This window comes from Podarcis vaucheri (genome assembly GCF_965113315.1).
Source record: "Podarcis vaucheri genome assembly, chromosome: 6".
NCBI lineage: Eukaryota > Metazoa > Chordata > Lepidosauria > Squamata > Lacertidae > Podarcis > Podarcis vaucheri.
In genome coordinates this window covers 81,126,484-81,139,573 of record NC_138764.1, presented here as the reverse complement: position 1 = coordinate 81,139,573, position 13,090 = coordinate 81,126,484, and the positions used below count along the sequence as shown (strand labels likewise).

Here is a 13,090-nt window from a genome sequence, read left to right as displayed (position 1 = left end):
CGAAACCTTGCGAGCGCGTGATGCCTCGCTCCCCGTGTGCGCCTGCTGAGCGTAGGTATTTAGCAGCCAACTCTATCCGAAGTTAAGTGAATAATGACGAAAATTACTATTTTCAGCTGGAAATGTCTGTAAGCGCTTTAGAAGATTTGATCTAATAATGGCCTCCCTGGAAACCTTGCATTTTGGTGACTTTCATGCTCCTAGCAGGGGGGCTCATCTTCTCTTCTCTCTCCTTAGCGCGGCTTAACCGCAATCCTTATTATGCTCTGGCTGAGCACGAAAGGGGGGTGTGTGTCGGTGTGCGTGCGCGCGCGCCAGCGGGAAGGTTGCTCCCCCCCCCTTCATCGCTTTCCCTTCGCTCGACGTTTCCCCTTCTTCGCCACCACGAGAATCACCAGGCGGCTCTTCAAAGGAAACCCACCTCAGTTGCTTGTTGTCGCTGCTGCTCCGTTACAAAAGCAGTCGAGAGAGGCTCTTGGCACCGAGGTGGCGCACAACGCAAACACGCTGGGTGGGGAAGCAACACCCGGGCACTCTTCCATTGATTTCGCTTTTGCGAGTGCTCCAACTCCTCTGCCTCCTTGCAGGAGTCCTTTCTCCGGCGTCGAGTTCCCGTGCAGAAGCATCATCTGCATAATTACATTAAACAAGACGGGATGCATTATTGGGGTTTCTGCAGTTGCTGAGGTCAAGGCAAGTGACGGGAGCGAGTGCGTGGCGTCCGCCCTCCCCTACTCTGAGCGAGAGACGGCGAGCGAGAAAAGGCAAGCGTTAGGACTCGGGGGAAATCTCTCTTTCTCTGCCCCCCTTCCTCCTCCTCCTCCATCCCCCTTCGCTTCTTCAATCAGCTTGTGCTACTCATCAGATCAGGGATAGCTGAGGCTTCAGCTGTGTGCGCCAGAGAGCCGCTCTCCCAACTCCTCGGTCTTTCCAATGCAAGGGATGTTTGCAAGGCGCGCGGAGAACCACCGGCTGTGCTGCTGCTGCTGCTCCCGCTACCACCCTGGGCAGGGGATGTGAACTCCCTTAAAGAATGACTAGGATTGCCACGATTGCCATTCTTTTGCAGCTGTTGCAAAAAACCGGGGGACAGGGCTTCGCAGGTAAGGGGCGTTGGGCTCTCGCCGCGTGCCTCCGTGCAGCGGGTGGAGGTGGGTGTCTTGAACTCCGAGCAGCGCTCCTCAAGACGACCGTGGGTTGCGCTGCGTCGCGTCCTCCCTTTCCTTCCGGGTGTGTAGCTGCGAGTGTGAAAGGCTAGGTCAGATGGCCATTCCTTGCACGGTGGAAGCTGGACTCCTGGCCCCGTTTACTTGGGAGTCCGCTCCATTGAACTCAGTGGGACTTGCTTCTGAGTCGACCTGTATAAGTTTTTTTTAATATATATATATATATAAATGCATTGTATTGGCTGGCTGTCTTGGCTTGTGGGAGATTGACTTCGCATGATGGGTGTTCAGAGCTTATCTGGCAAGCTCTAGGTAGAAGCTGAGCTATAGGGAATATAGGCGTTTTGCGTTTTCCTTGCCCATCTTGTTACACACGCGCAGCCATAAAACGCCAATCAGGAGGCAGCCTTGAGCTTATTTACCCGGGAGTAAGTCCCATTGAACTCAAGGAAGCTTGTTTCTGTGTAGACATGCATAGTATTGCACTTTCTTCAAGTGTGATGAAGACAGCTGAGGAACGTGGCTTCCACAGGCAACTGAAAATAAGGAAGCAGGTTAGAGTATTGTTAGCTTTCAGTATCAGAAACGGAATTTCCAAATAAACTCTGTGTTGTGTTTGGCTTCATAGGATGTCTTTATATTTTAGGGAGCCTGCTTTTTTGTTTTTTAAAAATGTTGTGCCTTGTGTGATATTTGAAGGCATTCCTTCCTTTGGGGAGTCAAGGCACTCCAGTCCTTTTTATAGTAAACAGTTGGTCTCCCATCAAAGGAGGAGGAGGAGTGCCAAGTGTTTCAGAAATGTGCCACATCAGGTTGAGGAGTCCGGCTGTACCTTTAAATCACAACTTGGGAATGTTTTAATTGAAAGTTCATTGGGTAACTCCTCCACCCCTTTCCCCACCAACCTCTGGGATCTAAAGGGCTGGAATAACTTTCTTTGGATGGCTGACAAGTCTGATTTGTTCTTTGACACTTGTCCCGTCGCTGTCATTTTAATCTTGAGAGAGGTTGTGTCTTGGAGCATACACAGCCAAAACCTAGAAGCCCTTTGGAATCTCATTCCCTTCATTCTTCAGTCGGAATTTCCTTGTGAGAGATGATTCCTCACATGGTTTCTTTATCCTGCTGTAAATTTCTCCCCCTCCCGCCGCCGTGTAGATTCCTCACATGCTTTCTTTGTCCTACTGTGGACTTTCTTTTATTTTCAAAAGTCTGTCTGAAAAGTAAATAATACTTACCTAGATTTAAGAAAATTTCCATCTCACCTACCCAGTTATTGAAAATTATTATTTTTAATGCCTACAATCCATTTATGGAGACAACAGCTGTAAGGCATGGCTACTTGAGTATTACAAGTATTGAGGCTCGACTCCAGCAACCTTCAGGCTTGAGTGCAATTCAGCAGAATAGTCTTTTGGGCTAAGAAGATGCTGAAAGATCAAAGAACTCTTGGCTGCTCTGTGAAATATACTCCTATTGGCAGAGCATGCAAATAGGGAGATCACTGTTCAGAAGCCTGCAAAAAAATCTCTCCTTGAAGGCTTCTACTGAAAATGTTAAACTTAACTATAAAAAAGGGATGGAATCATAAGAATGGAAGTGACCCTATTAAGCTCTGTAAAAGACAGAGTGATCTGCATAACGGGCAACAGAAAGTAACTGACTGAGTTACTGTATTCTGGACTTTCCTGGTCTGGTGTGGCTCAGATGTTTTGGACCACAGCTCCCATCATCCCTGACCACTGGCCACACTGGCTGGGGCTGGTGGGAGATGTAGTCCAAAAGTTTATCAGATTGGGAAGGCTGCTATATGCCACGTATATCATTGTGGGGAAAGGAATAAAAAACTGACAAATTCACCATTGTGACACTCCTCCCATAAGAAGGAAGTTCACTCAAATATCATTTCCTCTGTTGTGGCTGCTGAACAGAGGACTTCTGAGATGTGTGAATTTCAAGACAGGTTAAGTTTAGACTAACATCCTGTTCCTACACATATTGACATGGAAATAACCCCCCATTTTCAGTAGACTTGCTTCTTCCTCTTTTAGGATTGTTACGTGAATTATCCACTTGTGCTTGCTTCCTTACCGTGTTGGATTCTGTAGAACTTGCTTCATGCTTGCATCGTCGAAAAGCGGTGATCGTATGAGCATTTGTTCTGCACCAAGTTCCACTTGACTCAGCAGAACTTGCATAATATTTGTGTGTTGCCCATTGCCATTATTGGTAACACAGCTTGCCAATGGCAGATCCCCTACTTGGAGGGGCAGCCTGGAAGGGGGGGAATCTGTCAGATGGGGTAAGAGGGTAGATTGAGAGTTCATTATCAAACAGTTGCACTGTGGTCCTTTAATCTGAGCTTTGGTATCAATGTCCAAACTTTTATAAAAGCGGAGGAGGAAGTGGAGGTGGAGCCAGAAATGGGAGATGGCGAACAAATGTAATTATAAAAGTTAAAAGTGAATTGGGCCCCACAGATTATCCAAGGGGTCAGAAGCTTCCATTATCACTGTTTGTTAAGGAAGAAAGCCAGTGTTTGCTTTCTGTGATTGTGAATGCCACCTTTCACCCCCTCCTTCAGTTTCCTGCTTTGCTGCTGAAAAAGATAAAAGAATCTTATTTATAGAAATAAACATGACTTGGTGAGCCACTTCTGTAAATGAGGTTATGGGAAGCGCTGCCTGTTTTATTTTTAAGATTACACTTAACCACCGAAGACTTAATGCCCTGTAACCAATTTGCACAGCTAATACTCTGATAATGAAAGCAAAGATGAAATAAACGTTCACAAACGCCTCACCTCTCTGATGGATTTTCATGCCTAACCACATGAAAGCTTCCATCTGTTGCAGCCAGTGTATTTTTCCCATTGTCCATCAGATGGTGCTGCCTTCATAACTATTAGATGCAATTATAGACTTGTCCACACAGGCTTTCCCATTGAGCTATGCTTTCAGTGCCTTTCCGTCTTCTGTCAAAACTTCCAGGGTGTCCAGTTCTCTGAAGCTGGCTGTTGGAGTTTTGTTACTTGTTTGCAAAAAAAAATTGGATCGCAGAATATTGGATCAAGATTGAAAAACCCAAGACTGAAGTGGTATCTTGGTACTGCTTACATCTCCATGTCCCATAGAAGCCAGCAGAGCTGAGGCAAATGCAAATTACAGTCTTGTTTCTTGTGAAATTCTTGAGCATCAACTAGTAGACCTAGCAGTCCTAACCCCACTTATCTGGAAGTAAGCCCCACCAAATTCAACAGGACATACTTCTGAGTAGACATGGTTAGGATTGCACTCTTAGAGCAGATAGGTAGCCGTGTTGGTCTGCCATAGTCAAAATAAAAAAATTCCTTCCAGTAGCACCTTAAAGACCAACTAAGTTAGTTCTTGATATGAGCTTTCGTGTGCATGCACACTTCTTCAGATACACATCTGAAGAAGTGTGCATGCACACGAAAGCTCATATCAAGAACTAACTTAGTTGGTCTTTAAGGTGCTACTAGAAGGAATTTTTTTATTTTGACTCTTAGAGCAGTACAGTAGTACCTCGGGTTAAGTACTTAATTCGTTTCAGAGGTCTCTTCTTAATCTAAAACTGTTCTTAACCTGAAGCATCACTTTAGCTAATGGGGCCTCCTGCTGCTGCCGTGCCGCCAGAGCACGATTTCTGTTCTTATCCTGAAGCAAAGTTCTTAACCTGAGGTACTATTTCTGGGTTAGAAGAGTCTGTTACCTGAAGTGTATGTAACCTGAAGTATATGTAACCCAAGGTACCACTGTAATTTTCAAACTTTCCTGCTACAGAGAACACATTCCACACACATTTATCTGCTGATGAACTGTTGTCTTCTGTGGACAGTTATAGGGAGGCAATGACAGCTTGTGCATAGAATATGTGTGAACTGAAAGTACCTTCTAGAGGCACTTCTGAAAACTTCCACAGCTGCATATTGCATGGGGAAGATTGGTAGTGATGAACAGAGTGGGAATCTTCTCCATCATTACTGATTTTGTCACTGAGAAGCCCTTGGTAAGCTTGAATAAGAACAATCCAGCATTTTTTTTTTTCATACTTTTGGAAAGACCACAAGTGGGACATGAAACCCGTAGCTTTCACCTGCTGTATTTGCCTCCAGTATTCTGTGGCCTGCTGCTTCTGCACATAAGAGATCCCATTTAGATCTCCCAACGGCTATTAGCATTGATAGCTACCCTTTATGAATGTGTCTATTCATCTTACAAAACCATCTAAGCCAATAACCATTACCACGTCTTGTGGCAGTGAATCCTACAAATTACGCATTGTGCGAAGGGCTTTGTTCTGCTGGTCCTGAATCTATAGCCAATCAATGTCTTTATGTGAGTTCTAGGATGACGGGCTTTCCAAAGTTTGGAAAGCTGCGTCTTAGCACTTCACATTTTGGGTGGAAACAAATGACTGTTTGCCAAATGGGAATGTGTCACAATTAGGATGCAACTGACAGCAAGCCAGGGCAGTTTCCCTACACATTAGGTGGAAGTTCTCACTTTGCTGTAAAGTGATCACTTCTCACATAGTTCTGTGTACCACTTGTTAAACAATCATCTGTACTCATCTACTGTTAGAAGTTCCTTGCCAGACTGCTGCTGATATTTCCTAATATGCATACCACTTATGGCGAACGATCATGTTTTCTACGCTCGCTAGAGCAAATGTGCTTCCCTTAGGACTTTCAGATTTGTTCCATGGGTTTTCTTTGCAGGTTAGAATAGTAGAATGTTTCATGCACTCTTTACATTGGAGTAGTCCATTAGCTTCAGAGTTGACATCTGTAGGGAGTGAAATACAGTATGTTTCATAAGTTCCCCTCAGACAGCAGTATTCCATTTCAGCATATGTTAAATCTAACCACTGGCAAAAATTTTATTGGCATATGCAGTTTGCAAGAGCTTCACCAGTAAAGAATGGAGGGGAGTCTACCATGCTGTTGTTTACAATTGATACTACTTTGGACTTACATATGAATTTGTTCTATGGAAGATCCCTGAATTAAGCAATCCATAGCATTGGATAACCACTAAGGGCATTGAAAATGGGTCGAGGATGGGAATTCCAGCATGACAATGACCCAAAACACACGGCCAAGGCAACAAAGGAGTGGCTCAAGAAGAAGCACATTAAGGTCCTGGAGTGGCCTAGCCAGTCTCCAGACCTTAATCCCATCAAAAATCTGTGGAGGGAGCTGAAGGTTTGAGTAGCTACACACCAGCCTCAAAATCTTACTGACTTGGAGAGGATCTGCAAAGAGGAGTGGGACAAAATACCTCCTGAGATGTGTGCAAACCTGGCGGCCACCTACAAAAAACCTCTGTAATTGCCAACAAGGGGTTTGCCACCAAGTACTAAGTCATCTTTTGCAAAGGGATCAAATACTTATTATCACTCATTATAATGCACATCAATCTCTGACTTTTGTCTTCTGGGTTTCTGGGGGTTTTCCTGTTGTTATTCTGTCTCTCACAGCTACAATAAACCTACCATTAAAATGATGGACAAGTCATTTCTTCATCAGAAGGTAAACGGGCAAATTTAGCAGGGGATCAAATACTTTCCCCCCTCACAAATAAGTAAAACCATTCCGTCTTCTATCTACCTAACAGGTACTTACTTAGTGCCCAGCCCACCAAGTCATTTCCCTGACTCTTAAGAGTCCAAAACACTTCCAAAAAGTGTTGCTAGATTTTTGCCTCGGGGATCTTATTGTTTTATCTGAATAGCAGTTTTTAGTTTCACCGTATGTTGATTTATTAGCATGTGTGTGTGTGTAGTCATATACACAATTTTTTGGAAACCACTTAGAAACTTAGAAAACACATTATTTTTTGCCTCTTAGAAAGCACATTTCTTTAATATGAAAAAATATGAAATTCTATAGGTATGAATTAAATAAATAAATGCAACCCGGTGCCTTGTTATCATCCAGAATGCAAGAGTGTCTGGGGGTAACTTTGTATGCCTCGAGGTTTGTTTTGCCCTTTTCTCTGACCTTTCCTTTACATTACAAATTTTAGCTGTAGCAGAGGCGTCATTTTCCTTCCAAATGTGTAGAATGATATGAACGCTTGGAATATTATCAGATGGACCATTGCTAAGAAAAATACCACATCATTGTATGAGGCAGCAGTTAAGGGCATTTTAGGCGGTAGAGCCAATGGAAGTTGGAAGTGGGTGGGGGCAGAAATGCAGAGAGATTTGGGAGTATAGTTAATTCACGATATTAGCCCCCTGCCTTTGGTATGTTGGTCCTGTGCAAATGTAAGATGTTGAATGTGGCAACTGTTAACAATATAGCAATTTAACTCCAAAATCACTTTCCCTTTCCTCTGGGGAACTCTTAGCTGTTCAGTCCAATGTTGTTTTCCTCTTGGCTGGCTTGATTTGTTTTTGCATAAAAGAACAATTAATGCTAAAAAGGCACTTGGAAAATAACAGCAGGAACTGGATCTTTGCATGTAAAAAGGCAAATGGTTACTGTACCTCCAATTTATATTGCACCCCCCTTTTTGCAAATGTTTAGCCTTCTCTCTACACACTGTTTTGTCCTGTGTTCGTTTGAGGGAGCCCTAGAGCCTGCCACCCCATAAATGGTTTTTGGAACAATGTGTGTGTGTGTATTAGACAATTATTATTGAATACTGAAGTATCCTTTCTTTAAAATAAGGGATCACTGTTAGTTGCCATGGAAACTACTGTGCTGTCCAAAAAGGTAGATCTTAGTTTTGTGGAGCAGAGATTGGAGCATAGGTTATTTCTTCTGGCAACTACTATTTATGATGTGTATTAAAACCTTTTGCGGCTAATAGACAAAATAAGATAAATTGATTTTGAGTATTTGTGGCTTTGAACGCTCCCTTAGTTCATGGATAGTTCATAGTCCTTGCCTTTAGCTTTTTTAAATGTCTTACTTAGCTACCCCTCTACAAACAACTTACTTCTAGAGAAGTTGCGCTGAAGTCCAGAGGGTTACAGCAGAGAAAGAGTAATAAAAAATTGCTGCTGTTAAGCACATCCACAGAAGAATGCAATATCTGTTTCCCTTACCCTTCTGAGGACATCAGGTCACCTTTGAATGAATGGTGCTAAGTTAGGCAAGTGCCCACATCCGGCCAGGAACAGGCTGTAGCTCAGTGGTAGATCATCTGCTTTGAATGTCATGGTCCCAGATTCATTCCCTATCTCTTCAGGTAGGACTGGACAAGACCCCCTGTTTGAGATCCTGGAGAGTTAACTGCCAAGCATTGTAGGCAGTTCTAAGCCAGATGAACCCGGGGTCTGATTCAGTATAAGGTAGCTCCCCATGTTCCTATGGCCTAGGCCATGGTTCATTCAAGGCAAGTTCTTCCAGCTGAGCTGTTTGCCCCCAAAGCAGATGATGCCTCTGAGCAGACAGAAGCTGTGGCAGATATGCTTAGACTGAAGTCCAGCTCCAAGGGCCTTCTAGCAGTTCCCTCACTGTGAGAAGGGAGGTTACAGGGAACCAGGTAGAGGGCCTTCTTGGCAGTGGCGCTCTTCCTGTGGAATGCCCTCCCATCAGATGTCAAGGAGATAAAATAACTACAACTTTTAGAAGACGTCTGGAGGCAGCCCTATATTGGGAAGTTTCTAATGTGTGGTGTTTTATTTAGGAGTTTTTATGAGTGATGGAAGCCACCCAGGGTGGGTGAGGCAACCCATATAGATGGGCGAGGTAAATAAAAATAAAAAGAAGTGATGGAGACTGCAACAGCTATTCCTACCATCTTTTCTTCTTTGGTCCTCTCTCCTTCCACACCAACTTGTGGCATATCTGTAGCCCTGTTTGATCACACATGTGGGAAGGGAAGGGAAACCTCTCCTTGGAGGTGAGAACCCTATGGCTTGATTGAGTGCTGGGAGCTAAAGGAATTCCTGGTCACAGCCCTGCCAACACTACCTGCATGACAAAGATGGAAGCAAAATGCTTGGTTCTTTGGTCTCTGACCTTAAGAATGGTTTGCCATCTGGATAAGGTGGGGCAAACTTCTTTGACGGCTTATTATGATACCACTTTAATAGTTACATATTAATGTATACTGCTTATTATATTGCCTGATGGAGGTTTTATTTTTTTTTTAATAGAACAGACTGGCCGCCTTCTTTGCATCGTGTGCAGTCTTATTATATGCACTTTCCCTTTGTTCGACTCTTTTAATAAACTCCCACTTCTCATCATGTGGTATCACTAAAGTGTGTGGAACTTCCTCCTCCCACTGGCCATTTTAATAAAGGTTATGCCTTTTCCCTTTGGATAACCTTCTCCTTGCAGATGGACTCTGCTTTTGCTGTTGTGGGAAGGTCATACCCATTAAGACACAGCCATGCTGTTTCTAAACGAACAACACTCTGCATATAAACGATGACTTTCTCATGAGTCAGAGCTCTGTAGTCTGGCCCTGTGGGGTGCTGTAACAGCCTAAGCTCCCGCTGCAACTTGCTATTACAGCAGCCAAGGATCATATTTCCTTTATGGGAGAGAGAGAGAGAGAGAGAGAGAGAGAGAGAGAGAGAGAGAGAGAGAGATGTTCTGTCTAATCTAAGCTAAGCATATCACATGCATCTTTTAATCAGGCCTTCTGTTTTCTCTCTCTCTCTGCCTAATAGCAGATAAGTGCATATAATCTTATCATGCAGTGATTCTGAAATGCAAAAAATGCCCAGAACCAGATCCTGGTGCATTAAATAATATCAGAAGAGAGACTGTGATGACTTTATTAATATATAATGTAGCCCTTTGCTATAAAGTGAGCCGGTACTTATTTGGTGTCTGCCCTTGCATAAGGAAAGCAGAGCTTAGATTTTAGGTGTCAGTTTTCTACAAACAAGGCTTTGTAATGAGCAAAGCACAGACCTTGAGTCAGATAACTCCCCACTCTTTGTGTTAATGATGAACTCTTCTCCTTGCCTTTTTATTTCACTCAACCGCACCGGAGCAGTAGGTTTTACTTGTCTTGATTCAGAGTTAAGAAAGTCAGGGCTGGTGTTCAGTAAAACAAAGTGGCTGGTGGAACAATCCTGTGCACATAAGTCCTATTGAGTTCAAGGGGGTTTATTGCCAGGTGACTGCATATAGGATTGCACCCTCAGCCATTTACTTGACACATGCATTTTAGATGACATGGAGTTTGATTGTGGTGGGAGAAGTTTGGTAGGGGGACTGTTTGTATTGAGTAAATTAGTGAGAACAACACCAAAATCAATATATTTCTATATGCAGGGTGTCGTGTGGCACTTACTGTAACAACTTCATGGTTAGTAACGGCATATATTTTTCTAGGGGGGGGGGGAAGCACTGGATGTTAATCAGCTGGTGACTGTAGCTTAAAAGTGTTGACTTGCTGGCACGAATGAGCCAACGGACCACAGAGAATTTCCATATCCCCTCCAGCACAAAACGTTTAAAACACCACTGCTAAGACTGTCTCTCCACCTGCCCTTCCTAAATGGGTTTCCAGCTACCTGATATTTGCACCTCTTTTAAAAATTGAAAGGACTCTAGGTGCTGTGCAGGAAGGGGAAACCTGCGACCCTAAAGGCAATCTGTCAATGTCTTTTTAAATCTGTCATTTTTATTTTTAAAAAAGTTCAGATTTCCACATTTCTTTTTTTTTTTTTTTTGAAGAAGAGTTTGGATTTGATATCCCGCCTTTCACTCCCCTTCAGGAGTCTCAAAGCGGCTAACATTCTCCTTTCCCTTCCTCCCCCACAACAAACACTCTGTGAGGTGAGTGGGGCTGAGAGACTTCACAGAAGTGTGACTGGCCCAAGGTCACCCAGCAGCTGCATGTGGAGGAGCAGAGACGCGAACCCGGTTCCCCAGATTACGAGACTACCGTTCTTAACCACTACACCACACTGGCTCTCAGATTTCCACATTTCTGCATTAGTTTGTGCTTTTCTGTAGGTCTGCATAAAAAATCATTTAGTATTTAGTGCAAATTTATAGTACTAATAATTTTCATTTTGCAAGGAATTTCCCCAAAATATTTTATATGCTGTTTTTACTAATATATGCATTTTTTACACATACATATTCACCAGAGCTTTCCAAACTGTGTGTCATGATACATTAGTGTGTCAGCTGCAGTGTGCAGGTGCATTGCATAGATGCTCCCCGCGCTCTTCCCAGGGCTGGAATGGGGTAAGTTTAATCTCTGGTTTGCTAGTTAAACTGAATTACTGTGTTGTGAAATAATGCATGTCTAAATGCATGTCACCAACATGAAAAGTTTGGAAAACTCAGATATACACTACTCTGGTGCACATTATTTGTATGTAGAACTGTGGATTGCAAAATTCAGAGAAGTGCAAATTTCAAAGGAGAGATGTTTTTCAATTTGCATATTGTTTCAAGAAGTGCTAATTAGGTAGATTCACATTAAAATCCTCCCAAACAAAATTTCTCCCCCACTCCTGGTGACAATATGCAAAGATGCTAGTTTGGAAATGTATGTACAGGCAAGTCGCTGGTTGCATATTGTAAGGGATGCGGGTGGTGCTGTGGTCTGAACCACTGAGCCTCTTTGGCATGCTGATCAGAAGGTCAGCAGTTCGAATCCGCACGATGGTGTGAACTCCCATTGCTTTGTCCCAGCTTCTGCCAACCTAGCAGTTTGAAAGCATACCAGCGTAAGTAGATAAATGGGTTCTGCTGTGGCGGGAAAGTAAATGGCATTTCCATGTGCTCTGGCACTTGTCCTGTTGTGCCAGAAGTGGTTTAGTCCTGCTGGCCACATGACCCAGAAAGCTGTCTGTGGACAAACGCCAGCTCCCTTGGCCTGAAAGCGAGATGAGCGCCGCAACCGCATAGTCGCCTTTGACTGGACTTAACCGTCCAGGGGTCCTTTACCTTTTTAACTGTGTACTGTAGGAAACCAAGAATGGACGCATGAAGATCCCCAAAAAGAAATGAGAGAGAAAACAACTGTTTTTTTCAAAACATGCCGAATGTTATTGGTGTCTTTTTACAAAGGATTCCTTTATTTTTCAGGGGGCTGATTTCAAAACTGACTTCTTCACTCAAAGGCATCTTCGGTCAAAATCACATTTTCCTGTTACACTTTTGTGGTTACTGATTTTTAAGATGTAGGGAGCTCAGATGAAGGCAGCATCTGAGTCCTCCTTGCTTCACAGAACCCCTTCACCGAACAGAGATAATATGTGTGTGTGTCTGTGTGCCCCCCACTGTATATAGTCCTGACCTCCAGGTGTTCAGCAAGTGACATGAATGAGCCTGCTCACGTACAGTTGTATGTGCACAGAATACTATTTCAACTAGTTGCTGGCACTGACAAGGAGGAGAGCTGTCCTGGTTATGAGCTTTCTGTAGGCATCTGATTGGTCTGTCTTTGAGCTTTCTGTAGGCATCTGATTGGCCTGTGTGGAGGCTTAATAGTTGATCTAAAACTTGATGACACTTGAGCACACTTCTGATTCAAAAAAAAGTTTTGCAAATGGTTTGCCCTGGAGAATTAAATTCTTTCTGGATAAGCAAGTATCTTAACAGCACAGATAACCATTTAGCCTTGATACTGTATATTCGACTTCAATAACTGTAGGATATAGTTTTGATGACTCCCTCCCCTGTTAGATTTGTGTAGGCTTTGGAAGTTTTGATTTATTTAAAGTCTTTTAAACCTGCTCTTCAGCTGAAAAAGACTCCTAGCTTACAGTAATCAATAATAAGTTTGTCCCTGCCTTTGGGATTAGAATGTAAGAGACATGACACAAAAGGAAAAGAAATTGAGGGAGGAGGAAAGCTTAGGCACTTCTTAGTCATAAGAATTTTATAAAAGTCCCCCCCCTCAGGAATCAGCTGTTCCTTGTAGGAGTAAAATAACCAAATAACCTCCACATACGGCTTATAAAAC

At 43.3% G+C, this 13,090-nt stretch overlaps 1 protein-coding gene across 16 annotated transcripts in view; it reads left to right on the top strand.

The window, feature by feature from the left end:
• The first annotated feature begins 665 nt into the window (after window positions 1–665).
• PTPRT (protein tyrosine phosphatase receptor type T) overlaps window positions 666–13,090 on the top strand; it is a 620,908-nt gene continuing 608,483 nt past the window's right edge. For all 16 annotated transcript variants that reach the window (XM_082225799.1, XM_082225800.1, XM_082225808.1 and 13 more), the window contains exon 1: window positions 666–1,103. In XM_082225799.1, the coding sequence (XP_082081925.1) occupies window positions 1,034–1,103 (70 nt within the window). In that variant the 5' untranslated portion in view covers window positions 666–1,033. The remainder of the gene's footprint in view (window positions 1,104–13,090) is intronic.